General features: G+C 44.0%; 2 protein-coding genes across 7 annotated transcripts in view; one reads left to right on the top strand and one right to left on the bottom strand.

Moving 5' to 3' along the window:
• The window catches only part of IPO13 (importin 13), a 69225-nt gene extending 63969 nt beyond the window's left edge, over positions 1-5256 (top strand). Inside the window, exon 20 of one of the 2 annotated variants that reach the window (XM_048497345.1) lies at positions 4597-5256. In XM_048497345.1, coding sequence (XP_048353302.1) covers positions 4597-4696 — 100 coding nt within the window. In that variant the 3' untranslated portion in view covers positions 4697-5256. The remainder of the gene's footprint in view (positions 1-4596) is intronic. The other variant, XM_048497347.1, reaches the window with a different exon arrangement.
• A 575-nt stretch (positions 5257-5831) lies between these two features.
• Positions 5832-19019, bottom strand: DPH2 (diphthamide biosynthesis 2). 5 transcript variants are annotated; one of them, XR_007244587.1, is made up of 8 exons: positions 18236-18856; positions 17110-17273; positions 16764-16876; positions 16204-16424; positions 14690-15334; positions 13662-13847; positions 12945-13252; positions 5832-7096 (listed from the first exon to the last, which is right to left on the bottom strand). XR_007244587.1 is itself a non-coding variant. In XM_048497349.1 (7 exons), the coding sequence occupies exons 2-7, from the start codon at positions 17260-17262 to the stop codon at positions 13128-13130; spliced, it is 1443 nt and encodes a 480-aa protein (XP_048353306.1). In that variant the 5' UTR covers positions 17263-17273; positions 18864-19019; the 3' UTR covers positions 12928-13127. The 5 variants fall into 5 exon arrangements, 4 of the variants coding, with proteins under 4 accessions (XP_048353306.1, XP_048353308.1, XP_048353305.1 ...); XM_048497349.1 differs by lacking the exons at positions 5832-7096; positions 18236-18856 and adding an exon at positions 18864-19019 and having other exon boundaries at positions 12928-13252; XM_048497351.1 differs by lacking the exon at positions 5832-7096 and having other exon boundaries at positions 12928-13252; positions 18790-18887.
• Between the last annotated feature and the right edge of the window lie 87 nt (positions 19020-19106).

Raw genomic sequence — 19106 nt, 5'->3', positions numbered from 1 at the left:
ATGGGGGCTTTCCAGTGTTTTGCACTGAGTGTCACATGTATGATTATCTGCCACTAGGACAGAAGTCGTGGGTGTGCCCTCGCTGCAATGAGCTCCTGGCACTCAAGGAACGTGTGCGTTCTCTTGAAGCTAAGGTGGCAAACCTGGAGAAGCTGAAAGAGGTAGAGAGGGTGACAGACGAGGCTTTCAGGGACCTAACAGCCGGATCCCACTCCCAAGGTGACATCTCTTCAGATGTCATGGAGAATGAAGGCCTTGGGGATGGAGGGTGCCAGTCTGAGGTGGGGGAAGATGCTCCCTTAGATGGGATCCCTTCCTTAACTGGTGATCAGCTATCCTCTCGCACTGAGGATACCCCTCGGGGAGGTGGGGGGCTCCTTGTAGTGGGTGATTCGATCATTAGAAATGTAGAGAGTTGGGTTTGTGAGAGGCGTGATGACCGCATGGTGACTTGCCTGCCTGGTGCGAAGGTTGCGGATGTCTAGATAGGCTTTTAGACAGTGCTGGGGTGGAGTCAGCAGTTGTGGTCCACATTGGCACCAACGACATTGGGAAATGTAGCCGGGAGGTTCTGGAAGCTAAATTTAGGCTGCTAGGAAACAGGTTGAAGTCCAGGACCTCCAAGGTGGCATTCTCAGAAATGCTACCCGTTCCACGCGCAGGGCGAGCTAGGCAAGTGGAGATACAGGGTCTCAATGCGTGGATGAGAAGGTGGTGTAAGGCAGAGGGTTTCAGATTTGTCAGGAACTGGGGAACCTTTTGGGACAAGGTAGGCCTGTACAAACGGGACGGGCTTCATCTTAACCAAAGAGGAACCAGGCTGCTGGCGCTCAACATTAAAAAGTGGCAGAACAGCTTTTAAACTGATCACTGGGGAAAGCCGACAGGAGCTGAGGTGACTTCGGTTCGGAATACAGTATCTATGGGGATGCAGACAGAGAGGGAGGTTTTTCTAAATCAACCACATACAAGCGAGGAACATAGCAATGTGCATGTGACAAGGGATAGTGTCTACAAAAGACTTGAGGGTAAAGCACATCAATCCCAGGTTAAGGACAGAGACAGGGTATACAGGTGTCTCTATGCTAATAGTAGAAGCATTCGACCTAAAATGGGGGAGCTAGAGTACAGAGTTTTGAAGGAGGACTTTGATATAGTGGGCATTACAGAGACATGGTGGAATGAGGAGAACCAGTGGGATGCTGTTATACCAGGCTACAGGCTCTATAGGAAGGATAGGACAGGGCGCATTGGGGGTGGAGTTGCCCTTTACATCAAAGAGAGCATAGTATCACATAAAATAGACAATGCAAGGGGAGCTGGTTCCCCTACAGAATCACTGTGGATATCAATACCAGGTATGAAGGACAGTTTAATATTAGGAATATATTATCGTCCCCCTGACCAAAGTGCACAAGAGGATTCTGAGATGGAAAAAGAAATTAGAGAGGCCAACAAAAAACAAAAATGTAGTGGTAATGGGTGATTTTAACTATCCCCATATAAACTGGAAAAATGCATGTTCAGGTCATAGTAAGGACAGAGCATTCCTGGATATTCTAAATGACTGTGGCTTAGAGCAGATGGTTGTGGAACCAACCAGGGGAGAGGTGATCCTAGATCTAATTCTATGTGGGACACAGGACCTGGTGCAGGAAGTCAGTGTTGTTGAGCCAATAGGGAACAGCGACTACAATGCTGTCAGATTCAGTATCTCTGCATGCGAACAAGTGGCAACTACTAATGTAGTTACATTTGCCTTCAGAAAGGGAAATTTCTCAAAGATGAGGGGGATAGTGCGCAGGAAGCTGAAAGGGAAAATCAAGAGAGTCAAAACTGTCCAGGATGCTTGGAGGTTATTTAAAAACACAGTAATAAAAGCTCAGCTGGAATGGGTTCCACAGGTTAGAAAAGGCAGCACCCAGTCCAAAAGAAAGCCACCATGGTTAACAAGAGAGGTTGAGGAAATTATCAGAAAAAAGAAAATGTCTTTTAGAAAATGGAAGTCCAGTTTGGCTGATGAAGAATATGAGAGGGAACACAAATGGTGGCAAAAGAGAAGCAAGTTAGCTGTAAGGGAGGCAAAAAAGGATTATGAGGAACGCATGGCCATGAACATCAAGACCAGCAACAAACAGTTCTTCAAGTACATCAAAAGCAGGAAGCCAGCAAGGGAAGCGGTAGGCCCGTTAGATGACAAAGGAACAAAGGGTGTGCTAAAAGATGGCAGAGAGATTGCAGAGAAGCTGAATGAATTCTTTGCATCTGTCTTCACCCAAGAGGAGGTGAGGAACATTCCTGCACCTGAACCAAGCTTCTTAGGAGGCAAATCCGAGGAACTAGCGAAGATAGTGGTAGACAAGGAAGAAGTTCTGGCAGCCATTGATAAACTAAATGCTACCAAATCCCCTGGCCCAGATTGCATTCACCCAAGAGTTCTTAAAGAGCTCAAGCATGAAATTGCTGATCTTCTCACTTTAATATGCAACTTATCCCTGAAATCGGCTCCATCCCTGAAGACTGGAAGATGGCCAATGTCACACCAATCTTTAAGAAAGGATCTAGGGAGGGACCCGGGAAATTACAGGCCAGTCAGTTTGACATCTGTTCCTGGTAAATTAGTAGAATCTATCATTAAAGATAAAATTATAAAACATGTAGAAAAGCAAGACCTGCTGAGAAAGAGTCAGCATGGCTTTTGCAGAGGCAAATCCTGTCTTACAAACTTACTAGAGTTCTTTGAGGGTGTAAACAGGCATGTGGACAGGGGTGAACCGGTGGACATTGTCTACTTGGATTTCCAAAAGGCTTTTGACAAAGTTCCTCACCAGAGACTGTTGAGAAAACTCAGCAATGAAGGAATAAGAGGGGAAGTCCTCCTATGGATTAAAAACTGGTTGAGAAACAGGAAACAAAGAGTGGGTGTAAATGGGAAGTTCTCACAATGGAGAGATGTCGGGAGTGGTGTCCCCCAAGGATCCGTTTTGGGACCAGTGCTCTTTAACCTATTCATAAATGACCAAGTAGGGGTGGGTAGCGTGGTGGCCAAGTTTGCAGATGATACCAAATTATGTAGGGTGGTGAGAACCACAAAGGATTGCGAAGAGCTCCAAGCGGACCTTGATAAATTAGGTGAGTGGGCTCAGAAATGGCAAATGCAGTTCAATGTAGCAAAATGTGTGATGCACATAGGGGCAAAAAAATCCAAACTTCACATACACGCTACGGAGGGTCAGTGCTATCAGTCACAGACCAGGAAAGGGATTTAGGCGTCTTAGTTGATAGTTCCATGGGAATGTCAACTCAATGCATGGCAGCTGTGAAAAAGGCAAACTCTATGCTGGGGATCATTAGAAAAGGAATTGATAATAAAACTGCAAGATTGTCATGCCCTTATATAAAGCAGTGGTGCGACCGCACTTGGAGTACTGTGTCCAGTTCTGGTCGCCGCATCTCAAAAAGGATATTGAGGAAATAGAAAAAGTGCAGAGAAGGGCAACAAGGATGATTGAGGGACTGGAGCACCTTCCCTATGAGGAGAGGCTGCAGCGTTTGGGACTCTTTAGTTTGGAGAGGAGGCGGCTGAGGGGGGATATGATTGAAGTCTACAAAATTATGCATGGGGTAGAAAATGTTGACAGAGAGAAATTTTTCTCTCTTTCTCACAATACTAGAACCAGGGGGCATTCATTGAAAATGCTGAGGGGAAGAATTAGGACTAATAAAAGGAAACACTTCTTCACGCAATGTGTGATTGGTGTTTGGAATATGCTGCCACAGGAGGTGGTGATGGCCACTAACCTGGATAGCTTTAAAAGGGGCTTGGACAGATTTATGGAGGAGAAGTTGATTTATGGCTACCAATCTTGATCCTCTTTGATCTGAGATTGCAAATGCCTTAACAGACCAGGTGATCGGGAGCAACAGCCGCAGAAGGCCATTGCCTTCACATCCTACATGTGAGCTCCCAAAGGCACCTGGTGGGCCACTGCGAGTAGCAGAGAGCTGGACTAGATGGACTTTGGTCTGATCCAGCTGGCTTGTTCTTATGTTCTCATGTTCTTATAATTCCATACTCTACATTATAAACAATACAATTAGGCTTTATAAGAAAATAAGTATTGCATAAATTTAATTTTTCCAAAGCATGCGAGGTTTTTACAGAATTTTATTTCTGTGGCTTCAACATTTCTGGAAACTATACATTGCTAACTATACATTGCTAACTATGCGTCTCATGGTCAACTCTGAGTGCTGTGATTGTCATGAACATAGTACTGGGAGATGTTCTTCTGTGTAAGAACCAGTGACACTTGCTGTCTTCTTATGTGACCTCCTCTCATACTACCACTTTCCATACTTGTAAACCAAGAGTCCAGCAGCACATCAAAGGCAAACCAAATTTATCCCAGAATAAGCTTCTGTGAAATAGAACTCACTTCATCAGATGCACTTGATGGAAACTTGTCCTGGAATAAATGTTGTCTGAGATGGTGCTGGACCCCCTTTTATTGTGCTGCTACAGATTAACTCAGCTGCCCATCTGGAATTACCACTCTTGTGTGTCAGTCTTTCACTATGTTTTCTTTGTGTTAGCAGAGAGCGTGTAAACAAACGACGTGTGAAAGATATGGTGAAGGAATTTACACTGCTTTGTCGGGGACTGCATGGCACTGAGTACACAGCAGACTACTGAGGAGCCCTGTATTAAGAAATTGGAGCATGAACACTTCTGCTGGCCACTTGCCACTGCCCTAGGCTGCTACTGAACAGTTCTTAGAAGAACAACCCCACAGCTCTGGCGGAGGCTGCTCCACTCAAGAATGGGCTGTTTCTTAACCCCCACCACTTGTTCAGCGGCAGCAGGCTACAAGGACATGGAGCACAGACTCAAGCTGAAGATGATCCCCCTTTCCCCCGCTGGACTGGTGCAATGACTGTCCCCTTATCTCCCTAGCACACTCCTGTAGACATATCTGTGGTATTGTCTGTTCCTAAAAAGTCTGCCCTTGCCCTGCATGAGGCAGCTTGTGTCTGACTGAAGTGTTAGGCCCTGCAGCCTTGAATTATGTTAAGGCTGTTTCTAAGCTGGTAATTATTGGTGAATGCAAGAGGGAAAGGGGTGCATAGCTTTTGAAAGACATGGGGGAAAGGAAAGGGGAAGGAAGGCTTAAGTTTGTGGCATCTGTAGAGTAACTTCAGTTCTGTGTTGCCTAGATTGATTGGGCTAATAAATAAGCCTTGTGGACAAAGAAACAGAATCAAAATTCTGCAGCAAGCACTCGGGAGGGAGGGGCAATTTTGTGGGTTCTCTGTATGGCCTTGGCACGGTATGCTGTCATCGAAAGGGCTGTTGCCATCACCAGTTCCTAGCATCTCCATGTGATCCTCTTGTTTCAACAACTGAAGCATCTTGCATAGAATGTATTTATGCTAGTCTGTTCAAGGTTATTGGGATAAGAATAACTGCTAGCTGCACAAAACACTGAAAGAGTTGTAGCCTTTTCCATTAGATTTGATGAACTCTTGGCTGCATCTGCTACTGAAGATCAACATCTGGGACCATATCACATCTGTGTTTTGGCATAAATTAGGAAAAGGAGGCTTTTTCTTCTATCTAGGAGAAGGTTAATGTGGCAAAACTAGAGCCGATCTAATGGAACAACTCATTCCAGGTAAATTCGAAAGCACTCATATGTGCATACATACTTCTCAAAAGACAGACTAGAAGTAGTCTGATCAACTTTCATACATGTCTGCAATTTAGTATTGACAGCTTCCCTCAAATCTGTTTCCAGTTAAGTAAAGGGTAACAATACCATGGAGCGATGTGAATTCCAGAAACTTTTTACAGAAGAAAATCAGAACACACCAAAAAAAATCATACATACAAAAATAGCATGCTCACAGTCTGAGATTAGAGCTTGAAGGCTGAGGAGTAACTTCTGGCATACTCACAGTACAGGTATTTAAAATGAGAGTTGTACTGGTTTAGGCAGGTGAAGTTCATTCAAGCCTAGAAAGCAAATGTTTTGTAAAAGTTTGTTTTCCAGGTTACAGCTTCCAGAGGGAAAAATTAACCACTCCAACTACAGGAGAAATCTCTGGTTTAGTGGTGCTAGGGATTGGTTACATTTTCAGTTAGAGCTGGCTCATTATGAGCAAGATGTTATTAATTAGCACTTCCTAAGTAGGGGCTGCATGTGTCTTCCTAGGAAGAAAGCTGCAATCTGATGGTGTTTTCAGCATCTGTTGTTTTAACTGCATTTGGATAAAGTGGAAAACAGTGATAACATGTACCCTCTGGACATGGATGTGTGCTGCATCACTGGCCAACTATGCACAAGGTGTTTGCTGTATGGCGGCAAGATTTCTTGTATGGATGTATTTCCTCTAGCCCTGCTTTTACTTTCTACCCTCTCCACAGCAAGCAAATCCACTTATAGCACGATTATAGTTTTGCTTTGCTGCCAGAGCAGGACAGATTTGCCAGGAGGCACAGGTTTGCCCCGGACCTCTTCCCTACAATCTGCAGCCAGCCTACCTTGTCTTACCCCCTCACTCCCTTGCACTATTTTGCATGCTTCCCCCTCATTCTCGTCCCTGTTGCCAACTACTTCCCTCTTCTTGTCCTCTCATATCATTTCTATTGCCCGTGGCCTCCCTGCTCCTGCCTATCTTTAGATCTTTTGATTTTTTTAAAAAATATTTAAATAACTGTCTTGATAAATGGATACTAACACTAAAAGAGTAAAAATAATAAGACTAGTCAAACAGTCCAAACACCCGATTTGCCCCAGCATTTGATTATCAAACTGGGATGTCTCCAGGCTTATACCAAGCAATCAGTGATTCCAGACCCCAATGGGGAAAGTCCATCAGTCTTGACGTATGGGGTTTACTGCACCTTGGGATAGGAATGATCATGAACCTGGGGAGCTTAGCAAACAGCAGATTGTGTTGTCCTTTTGCACTTCTGCAGTTTGCATATTCCTCCCCCACAAAAGATAAAGTGTAGATGCCGTAGTCAAGACTTTTCTTTAACAGTTCACCTTTTTTATGTCATATTGATATGTCGATAGGTTGATATATTGATCTATTGATAAGATTAAAGATAAAAATGGAAGATTATATTACAAATTATATTACACACATGCATGATGGAGAACCTGTGAAATATCACCCCTACACCTGATGCAAGCAAAAAGACAGCTGATGAGTAATGCCTACAGGGCAGCGGGTAACAATTCCAAACAGGGCAGTGGGTAAGAATGCCAAACATTACTTGAAACAAAAGATTCCCTGGCCAATTCTCTTTGCAGTCGGGGGACCTGGCCATGCATAATCAGCCACTAATACCTTTGTTTTTTTCTCTGACTTTGGTTCTGATCTCAGATTTTTTTTACTGAAGTTTCCCTGTAATAATGAGTACTTTCTGAAGCTATGTACTATGTACTTGAATTCATTTTGCCAGCTTATTATATTATTAGAGAGAAGCTAAGTAACCTTCTCTTGACCTCTTCTGCAGAGATATCTGTGGCCAAGCACTAAGAGCTAGGCTGGCACAATATTTATCAGTTATAGGCACAGCTCTTTGGAAGCTGGTAGGCACTTTAGCTCCACTTTAGCATCCAAATTTTCACTTGATAGTTGGTATAAGTAGCCTGGAAGAGGTTGAAGAACAATGCCTAGCAAAAAATTACCTGATCACCACATATGGGATCTTACGCCCCAAGTCCCCTACTGTTTAACCTCCTTAGAATAAGTATAAAGGTTGTGTATGTGAAGATAATATTATTAGTACTAAAAATGGAATAGAACAGGTTGCCACTGTAGTGTTACACCAAGGGTGAAGGAGATACGAACACATATGCCTTGACCAATAAGCACAGCTCCTCAATAAGGGATGATGTTCTTAATTAGTAATGCAGCATTATTACTGTTCCTCTCCCATCTTGCTAAACCTTGATGCCAAAAATGTAAATAGATTTTATGACTCTGAATAAGTGGTGAAGCACCTATGGGAAGATTGAGATGTTGAGAAATATGTGAAGTGTGAAAACATACATACTTTTACATGTACATGTTGCTGATCACCAACTGTAAGCCCCTTTGCTTTGTGGCTCCTGGGGGGTGTCACCATCCTGTTTGGAGTTCAAGTGAGCTTTTAAAATGGCATGTTGTCAATACCATAAATCCCATGGCTGGGAGTTTTCATAGCCCTCAACATAACAGCCCAAGTGATACAAAAGGAAAGTTAGAGCAACAGGTGGTGAGACCAGGTAAGTGTGCAGGTATTGGTCCAAGATACAGGGCTACTAGGGAAGAAAATTACTCCACATGTTTCCAGCTGCTGCTACTGGACTGCAGGCATTAAAAGATCACCTGTGATGTTCATAGACAACAAGTTCCTTCATCAAAATTAGAATTGCTGCTTGGGCATTGCCTACTGTGGGTTCCTCAGACATCTCTCCGTATATTGATTTTTGTGCTAATTTACACCATTGGCAATATACCTCATGCTTCTTCCTGGAAGTAACAGCTGTCATGAACCCATCCCAGATCTATGCATTTTTACATTCTTGTATGCATGTAAAGCACATTTCTCTTCGTTGTGCCACCTGGCCAGGTTAAAACCCAGACTCCTACATTACAAGTGACCTGGAGAACTCTGGACAAGTCTGTGGCTGAGCAAGAGCAAAGGGCAGAGCTTTACTGTTATTTCAGCTGATGCTGCGTGCAAGTGTGCACACATGAAGAAGAGTCACAATCTGCTTTCTGAAACCGGAAAAGACATTATTACTATAGATGAAGCTAGATTACTGACAGGGAAAATGGTTATCAGCGCTTGCCCATTACAGATTTTAGGGAAAGAACATAAAATAGAACACTAATGGCCTTATCTGGGAGGGGGTGGAAGAGCTGGGGAGAGCAGCGCAGCCGTGCGCTGGTACATTTTCTCCCTGTACTGGCGCAGGGAGCAAGTGCAACACCAACCACAAAAGCGTGAGTTTAGGTAAAGGCAGAAACCATAAATACAGCATAAAAAATGAACTCGCAGGACATGCAAATTCTCTCTAATCCTATTTAATAGAAAGCAGATGGCTTTCTATTAAGTTAGATATTAGACACATTAGACATATATTACACTATTACACATATTGCAGCCTGATGGCTTTTTATTAAAAAGGATGAAATAGCATTTGCAGGGAAATAGCATTTGCAGGTGTCAGGCACCCTCAGCTCCATGGCATCAAAACCTGGAAGTCGGGACTGCTGCAGAGAAGTGCTAGCAGGTGATTACATGCGAGCGCAGAGGAGGGAGAGCCATTACTAGGTGACATTAGTCAATTTTGACCAGAGCTTTAGGACCGGGAGTACAGTGCCTGGGCTCTTGGTGGCATAGGTCCATTTAGCCATATGGTGGGTTTTACGGTGGAGGAGTTTTTCTCTTTTTTTGGTCTTGCCTTCCTGCGGCAGTGCCATCCCTGGCCACTGCAGGCTTTGAATGGGCCTGCCCACTAATTTTAACAATCACTGGATAGTTATCTCCAACATCTCTACCTGGATGTCTGCAAAACAGATACACCTCCAGACCCTTTCTTATCCCTGCAGAGGAATCCAGCTCCCAGCATTTGGATCAAGACTAACAGATGTTTCAACCATTTAATCCTTCCTGCACTGTCTTGGGGTAGAGAAGTCTCTCCAATCCAGAATTAGGGAATTTGCCTGACGTGGGAAGGTGTGCTCCAATCATCCTGGAGCACATGTTCCACACATCTCCACCCCCAGATTATGTTTTGCAGCAGTTATCCATCTTCCTTCCCCTGGCAGGTAGACAAAGGGTTCTCTCTCTGAGCAGATACATCTTCTCCTTATGACATCAGCATTTTGTGTCTCTCATTTCTGGAAAAATAAATGGCTGTCAGGATCCCAAGAACTTCCTGTTGTGCTTCAAAGCACCTTGAATCTCCAAATCACCACTATTGCCTGTCACACACAAAACCATCACATATTTTGTATTTTATTCACACACACCAAATAAGCAGCCAGATGGCAGCAGTGGACCAAGAGAAGGGTTGTGTGGAATGGTGCACAGCTGCCAGAGGGACCACCACTGCAAATCAGTGATCTGTTCTCACGTCAGAGTCATGCAGATTGCTTGACTTGTTGCCTCGGCACAATGAGGGATGTAGATAAGAAATGTGTCAGAGGCAGGATCTGACTGACTTTGAAAAAGCTGCAGCAACATTTTTGGAATAGGACAAAGCCTCTGTAGTCTGCCTTAGTGTGGTATGACACATCATTAAGGCAATTAAACCCAGAGTTGAAATACATATGAAAACATAAATCAACAGAACACTGGGTGAGCAAGAAGGAAATCACTGAGGCAATGCCAAATGGAACCAAAAATGGCACCAAGGGAACAGACATCTCCCTGGGGAGAGAGTTCCAGAGTTTTGGTGCCACAGTCAAGAAGACCCTTTCTGGTTTTCCACCTGCCTAATCTTAGATTGTGGGGGCACTCACAGCTGGGCCTCTGAAGATGAACACAGTGGCTGGGTCGGTTCATAAGCATAGGGAGTCTGTCAGTAATGTTCGTTGTAAACCACATGGTACTTTAAATGTCACGATAAGTACCGTATATACTCGTGTATAAGTCAACCCGAATATAAGTCAAGGCACCTAATTTTACCACAAAAAACTGGGAAAACTTATTGACTCGAGTATAAGTCTAGAGTGGGAAATGCAGCAGCTACTGGTAAATTTCAAAAATAAATATAGTCGGGTGCTATTTGGCGGTTTCTGCCACTAACCCCGCATCTCACCAATCCCAAGGTCTCTGTCAATGACCTCTCCATCCTGCTGCTTGTCCAGCTCACTTGGATCAACTGGCTGTTACCCGCCGAGAGACAGGGGCCGGCCGCCGCCGAGAAGAAGGCAGAGGCAGAGAAAGTGGCTGAAAGGGGGAAGGCAGAGAAGAGCAAAGACAGGAGAGGGGGAACACCACACAAGTATTAAGTGGGACTCACTTGCGTATAAGTCGAGGGGGGCTTTTTCAGCACCAAAAATGTGCTGAAAAAGTAGACTTATATGCGAGTATATAAGGTACCTTGAATTGAGCCTGGAAATAAATTTGGAACCAGTGTAAATAGTCCAAGACTCAAGTGATGTGGTCCCTACAACTTAGTGCAGTCAGCATTCTGGTGATACCATCGTAAACACTTCTCAAGAACATCCCTATATAGTGCATATTGTAACAATCTACCATCTAAATGTAAGCAGGACATGCATAGTGGTGGCTAGATCACTTCTGCTCAGGAAAGGCTGTAGCTGGCTGACCAGTCAAAGCTAATAAGAATTATTCATGGCCACAGCTGCCAACTGCTTATCCACCAGTTGGCATGGGTCCAAGAGCAGCCCAGGCTACATAAATGTTGTTTGAAAGGGCATGCAACCACTTCCAGAATGGGTGATGCCTTAAATCCCTGGTCAGACCTTACCAGTACTATCTGTCTTGTCAGGAAATACTGTCCCCACCTGGAAAGCTGTCTAATGGAATTGAGCAGCAAAGATGTTAGCAGTTGAACTGAAGGAAAAGTCACTTTCTGCCAGCAAAGTGCGGATCTTGATCCCTGTTTATGTGAGCACGCATGCACACACAAAAAACACTTTATAAGTAGGCATCATTAGTATGCCATAGCTTCATAGTACACCATAGCATGGAACTGAAATCATTCTAAAGGTGAGTGCAGACTGCATTTCCTTCTACAAAGTGCCTAGAGTCATCCTCATAAGAACATAAGAACTAGCCTGCTGGATCAGACCAGAGTCCATCTAGTCCAGCATTCTGCTACTCGCAGTGGCCCACCAGGTGCCTTTGGGAGTTCACATGCAGGAGGTGAAAGCAATGGCCTTCTGCTGCTGCTGTTCCCAAGCACCTGGTCTGCTAAGGCATTTGCAATCTCAGATCAAGATTGGTAGCCAGAGATCGACTTCTCCTCCATAAATCTGTCCAAGCCCCTTTTAAAGCTATCCAGGTTAGTGGCCATCACCACCTCCTGTGGCAGCATATTCCAATCACCAATCACACGTTGTGTGAAGAAGTGTTTCTTTTCATTAGTCCTAATTCTTCCCCCAGCATTTTCAATGTTTGCCCCTAGGTTCTAGTATTGTGAGAGAGAAAATTTTCTCTCTGTCAACATTTTCTATCCCATGCATAATTTTATAGACTTCAATCATATCCCCCCTCAGACGTCTCCTCTCCAAACTAAAGAGTCCCAAACGCTGCAGCCTCTTCTCATAAGGAAGGTGCTCCAGTCCCTCAATCATCCTTGTTGCCCTTCTCTGCACTTTTTCTATCTCTTCAATATCCTTTTTGAGATGTGGCATACATACATCTTAGGGAATCTCCATACATCTTAGGGAATAATTCACTCTTCTAAGCTAGGAACCTAAACTGCATGCATTCCCTGCTTAATTGCTGGGTAAAAAAATATACCTTTTATATAGGTCCTGCACAAATATATGATTGTGGAGGATGAGCAATCCAAAAGTCCAAAATAGTAACATTTGATTTCAAAAGATGGTACTATACAAAAATGAAAGGATTTTTTAGAAGGAAGATGAAAGGGAAATTCAAGAGAATGAAATCCCCAGAGGGTGCTTGGAAGCTATTTAAAACCACACTAACTGAAACCCAGCAAGAATGGATTCCCCAGGTTAAAAAGGGTACTGCTAAGTCTAAAAGTATGCTTTTCATATAGGGTGGCAGAGTGGCTTTGGCAACATGTCTAGGTGTCTGGCCCTTTGGATGGGGCTGTAAGACTCCTTTGAAACGGGAGCAAGAGGTAGGAGAAAATTTTCTCTTCATGCTGGGCTTTCCTCCAATGAATTTTGACCCAAGTAAGTTATTATCTGATATAGTTGTATCAAAACAATACCTTTATTATTTTGACTGGTCCATGTGAAGTCTGGCATTCCTACTTTTCAGGCTTGTCCAAATAAGTTTGAGAGAGGCTGTTAAAATCGGCAGCTTTCACATGAAAACCATATCTTTGATAGCATAACCACAGTGAAGAAAGTGGCTCTCCACCCCCAATCCCTGAACACTCCATGACATTGCATCATCTGCAGGATTCATCTTCATATGCAATAGCAATCCCTTGGCGTCCTGGTACAGCTTTAGTGACTGCTGTCTTGCCAAGTTTCTGCTCCAGCCCTCTCCAACTGCGTGATTCCAAGAAGGAGGCTAAAATAGACAGAAGGGAAGGAATTATCACAGCACAAACCATTTTCCCCAAATTACACCCGTGACATCACTTCAGAAAAGAGCAAAGCTGAAAGCACAGTTCATATGATGGATGAGAGATCCAAGGACTACTATGGCACATCACTTCACCTAATGACAGCTATGGATAGAGTCAGATGACTTTGTTATTCACTTGCTGATTTGTGGTTACTGCACTAAATTGACTTTTGAAGCCTCTATCACATCCCTGTCTTTTAAACTGTCTTGTCTTCTAATGCCTTGAAGCAGACCTCTCATATGATGAGATTTATCACCTTCTAAGTTACCTTTTTACAAACCTGAATCTACTGTGGGTTCTCCCTGCTTCCCAATACTATCAGCTCTTGGACTACTCAAGCAAGGCACTTACCTGCTGGACTAATCTGAGCCACAGTTTGGATGTGGTTGTGACAGATCATAGCAGTGCCAGATGTTGACTCTGGTTCTGGTGGAGTGCAGAGACAAGTTGAGCGCATCTCCCCAGTGATTAGAGAAATGTCAGGTTCCCTGTTAGAATCTGCTATCTTGTCTGGGATGGGGATATATTCACTTGCTCCTGCAGACATTCAGAAAGAGAAGCAGCAATTAAGCTAGACATATTACTAAAATGATGGTTCTTTTATTACCCACCTAAGAGCCAACTCAACCATGCAGAACAGCACATGCCATTCCCAGACTATATCACTGCAAGTGCAGGACTATATGTCTGAGCAGTCTTCCACGTAAAAAGTCTTGCTGATACTTCTGTGGGTGTGAGGGGCAGCTGTTTCAGGTGCTGGCTTTAGGCACAGGAAAAGGATATTGGGGGGTCCATGCAACTTCCACATTTAAAATTGCAAATCAGCTTCTTCAGGATCTCAGTTTTTATTACAATACAGTTTTCAAACCTTTTGGCTGAGCAATGCCATTCCAAATTTTCAGTGGAGTTTCAATAATTGGTAAAGGAATGGTCACCGAGAGCAGAATACAGAGCAGGACTTGCTGCCCATATGTTTATTTATATTTCATTTGTACCCCGCCCATTCCCGACCACAGGCGGGCTCAGGGTGGCTTGCAGATGTCTAAAAACATTACATATAAAAATATCCTAACTCTGCAATAAAACTAATAGTGCTAAAACCTAAAGTATATCTATAGCTGGAGAGTAATATAATCACCTTATTTAGCCTATAGTCTGCACCTCCCAGTCTTTTGATTATACTTTACAAGGTAACATCATGAGGATGAAGTGGCCTGGAAAACCCAGGTAGCAAAAAACGGGAGTACAGGAGGGGTGGGGAGGGCATTCAATTAACAGTGCATGGTGTTAGTTGGTGGCTGATGGTTGGGAGACTGGCAAACACCCACCTTCCCGATGCACAGATCCTAGTAGGCGGAAGCAGAAGTCAGCAGTCTTACCTGGTAGCAGACAACAGAAGTCAGTGATGTATCTGCCTGTCCAGGCACGTGCTGGATTGCAAGCCATCTCCATCTCATAGGGTGTGACTAGGGGTCGGTAGTAGTCAGAGGAATCCAGCAAGGAGTTCTGGGGACAGGCCACTAACACAAAGATATCCACCTCCAAAAAGTTTGCCAGCTTTACAGGGCTGGGTTTACCCACAGCCAGGGTATAGGCTTGTTTGCCAGCCTGCTGAATGATTCCTTGCAGATGCTCCAGCACAGACAAGTAGTTTGTCACACCAAGAGTGCCCACTACAATGCCCACCACTTGGGCATCCCGTGCCCGCTCTACTAGATAGAGGCGCCTTCGCAGAGTTCGGTTCACATCCAGTGTTTCCCACCTTCCTTGACCTGTCCTAGGGTTGAAAGAACTAAATGGGCACTGGTTCCAGGTTAGCATAAAATTTGTGAGCTCTGGGCCCTCACAACCCACATAGAACATGGAATAGTTGGCAAGACCACACTGTTCATTCACTGTGAAGCGCCGACCAAATTGACACACCAGTCCACAATCTGGTTGGGCTGATGAAAGAGCTTCCTTGCTATCCACTTCAGAGAAGACCACATTAGGGTAGATGGGGCGCAGCTGAGAGGCCAGGCTATCTGAGGAAAAACAGAAGAACAATGCTAGCCAATCATGTATCTGAGCACACAACTCCCTCAGATAATTCAAAAATATGGCTACCAACCCACTGTTTTATTGCTTCCCAGTCACCAAGTTCTATGAATGGGGAAAACTGCCAGAGCAGAACTAGCAGGAGAAGACAGAGGCATGCAAACAGGTTTGAGTTGAGAACCAAGGCCTGGATGGGACATCACTCAAGCAACACAAACAATGAAAAGCCTGAGATAAAGAGGATTTCAGAACATGATCTTTCTTGTCCTGAGTATTGGAATACCTGATAAAGGAGAAACATTTTCACTGCTGAAATTTCTTTTCTGTTCTACCTTACATCTGTGGAAACATATTAAGTCCCTCTGGTAAGCATTTATGTTTCTTTTAGAACTTAAGCATGTTCTGAAGCATGGGTGGACCTCCTTCCTGATTTCATTCATTGAAACTACAAAAGAATAAATTGCACTGACATACTTCTGTACGGTTTTTGTCTTTTAATACTAGACTGTTGTGCTTTTAATGGCCATTGTATGCATTTGTGCATAGTAGGGATTAGTATATAGATGTTTATATGCATAACATGAAACAAGGGTGTATGCACTGAGGTATAAAGACATTGGCCTAGCTATGGGAGTAGCCAAAGCTACTTTCAGATTAAACAGGAAACCCAAGGAAACAAAATTGGAGGAGACAGAGACAGTACAATTAAAGATTAGAAAATGACCACACAACCCCCAATAGCACTTTCATATCCTGACTTCAAGTATCTTGAACAAGCCTGCCCTACCCTGAACACTGGGGTGAGCTTATGGTGTTCCTTTGTTTAGATGCCATACTGTAATCCACTCAGACTTACCAATGGCATGAAAATAGGCCACATCACTCAGAACAATAACATGAGCTTGGAGGTCAGGGTGCAGTTCCTGGAAGACTTCTACGCAGCGTGTCACATCTAGTGGTTGTCGGCCAAACACATGCAGCACCGGTAGCTTGCAGCAAGGGCTCAAGCAGGCTGGACCATAGTGCACCACAGCCTCAGCGTTCACATGATCTGCTGCCACCTCATCCACACAGCAGCTACAGAAAAGCAACAGCATTAGCTCTGAGGCATCCATCAATCAAATGTTTGTCACTGATAATTGCAAGCAAGACTATAACTCCATCAGCACAAAGGAAACTGCATTCTTTATGTACTCTGCCTGCTAGGAGCCTAACGTCTAACACCTGGGAAAACTGCACTGCTAGAGCCACCCAATGGGAACAGTTTTTGATTCTAAGGACTTGTACTTCCTGTAACCCAGCTGAGCACACCAAAGACATAAAAGGACTATGGCACAAACTGCTGACATTTTATTATGAGAAGCCCAATTAGAACACTTCATCTGCATGGTGTGTAGAATTACTCCACAAACCCACCTGCCATACGATGTGTCTCCCAGAATGTACATTCTTGAGCCAGTTGTTTCTTCCATCTTGGCAGCAATAGTTGCTGAATCGGACAAGAGCTCATCAGGAAACTGAAGAGCAACCTGTAACAAGAGCCCAGAACAGATAATTTTTCAAGAACCATCCCACACTTGCTACACAGAGCACAGATGAGTCCCTCCCCCCGACAACTGTACCAGCACAGCACTCACAGCACATAAACTGATTTTGTCATAGTAGCCACATTACTCCTCAACATAAATAGGACCTCAGTCCCCTAGGCAAAACTGAGATTTATGTATATTGCCTTCTGCTAAGATGCAAGATATTATCTAACCTTTGTAAAGTTGTTATCCAGTACAAAAGCAGTTGTTCTGTCCAGCTCATAGTACTCTTCCAGCCCCATGGCTGGGGGACGTCCACCTACTCTCGCAGGAGTTACAATCCGCTGTATCAGGTCAGCTCCATCACTGCTGAATGCTGTTGTCATGATGACCGAAGCTTAAAAGAACAGAAGGTGATGTTCAGCTGTACAGTGATTTCTAACATACTTCCAAAACCTTTGTAACAAAAGGGAAGAACATCTCAGGCCTCCACCCTCTAGAATCACAACATCAGTCAAATAGATGTAAGGTGTTTTTTTTTACATATCTGTTTTCTATAAAATGGGTTAGAATTTTGAATTTATTCATAGCACCAAGTAGGATGACCTAAAGTAGTCCTGAAAAATAATCATTCTAACTCCACGTAAACATCTCCAAGAAAGGAGATATCCACAGCATCTCTGGGAAACCAATTCCACCACTGAACTGCCATTACTGAGAAAAGTTTTTCCTAATATCCTTTCACTACTTTCCCATTCATAATTTGAACCCATTGGTATGAGTCCTATCCTCCACTACCAGCTAATACAGCACCCTACCCTTCTGTAAATGACAACCCTTCACATAAAAAGAATAATCATATCCCCCCTCAGTCTGCTTTTCTCCAGGCTGAACCTTTTCAGTTCCTGCAGCTTTTCTCAGTAAGACTTACGGTTCAATTCTATCAGGGGGTGGGACAAACGGACCAATGGAGGTGCGGCACCCCTCAGCTTCCCAGTGGCAAAACCCCAAAGAGGGTGCCACAATGGAGGAATGCTTGTCTCCAATTGGATGCCAGTTCCGGAGTGAGAGGGGGCCTTCCTGGGAGTGGAGCTGACTTTAGTCAGCTTCCACCTGGGTTTTAGGGCTGGGCGCACAGTGGCCAGGGCCCCAGACTTTAGGGCTGGGTATGCAGTGGCAGGACCAAGTGGGTGGTGTAACTCCATTAGCCCAATGGAGGACTTTCAAGTGGCTGGGTTTTTTGTTTTTTAGCTGCCTCCCTGCGCCACCTTAAAGCCTCCAAGATCCTAGTCACACACACTACAACTCCAGCTGGTACAAGTGCATAACTTTATTTACCACCCTGATATAAAATCTTACCTTTATCTCTATTAAGCTTCCTCTTGTTCACAATTGCTCATTTGTCCAATGTAGCCAAATCTGATTGTATTTTATCTCTGCAAATTTGATGAGTAGTCCCTTCACAACCTCTAGATCACTGATAAACGCCCTGCAGCACTCTACTAACCACCACACTTCAACCAAACAAGAAGCCAACCCAGTCTTTGGGTACAATTATCCAACCAATTCCTTCCTCTTTGGGTGCGGTTATCCAACCATTTTTTTCTACTTAACTGTCCGAAAATTTAATCCACACCCCTCTAACTTGCCCATCACAGCATTATGGGGAATATTACCAAACACCTTACGCAAATCCAAAAGAATGTAGCTAAATCGGTATCTCAGGAAGGGGGCAGAAGCACCATAAAACTATGCATTACAATACAGCAGAAGTCACAATATTTACTTAAAACATTTATATACTAGTTTTCCACCACAAGGTCTTCAAAGTAGTTGACAATCGAATAATAACAGAACAGTAGAACAATGTCACGCTCCTATCCACATAAACTGAACCAATACAGATCACACACCACAGTCAATACGGTAAAAAAAAAATCGGAGCAAACACAACCAGCAAAAAGAATCACTCGCGCACGAGTCTTACCCTTTCCTCTGATTTCCGCGCTGGAGTCGAAAACCACCCAATGGCAATGCGTGCCGCAAAACAGATGCGCCGGAACACAGACGTGCCGGGTGTCTGCCCCGCTTCGCGTATTTCCCCCTCGCGTCAATCGCGGAAACTGTCGTTGGCAAAAGCCGATCCCTGCTCAGAAAGGTCATCCAAAAATAAAACAGCGTAACAAGCGGAGTCCGTCTCGTGGCATTCTGGGCTTTGTAGTTTCGTGCT

Source organism: Sphaerodactylus townsendi, linkage group LG05, assembly GCF_021028975.2.
Source record: "Sphaerodactylus townsendi isolate TG3544 linkage group LG05, MPM_Stown_v2.3, whole genome shotgun sequence".
NCBI lineage: Eukaryota > Metazoa > Chordata > Lepidosauria > Squamata > Sphaerodactylidae > Sphaerodactylus > Sphaerodactylus townsendi.
This window is presented reverse-complemented; position numbering and strand designations above follow the sequence as displayed.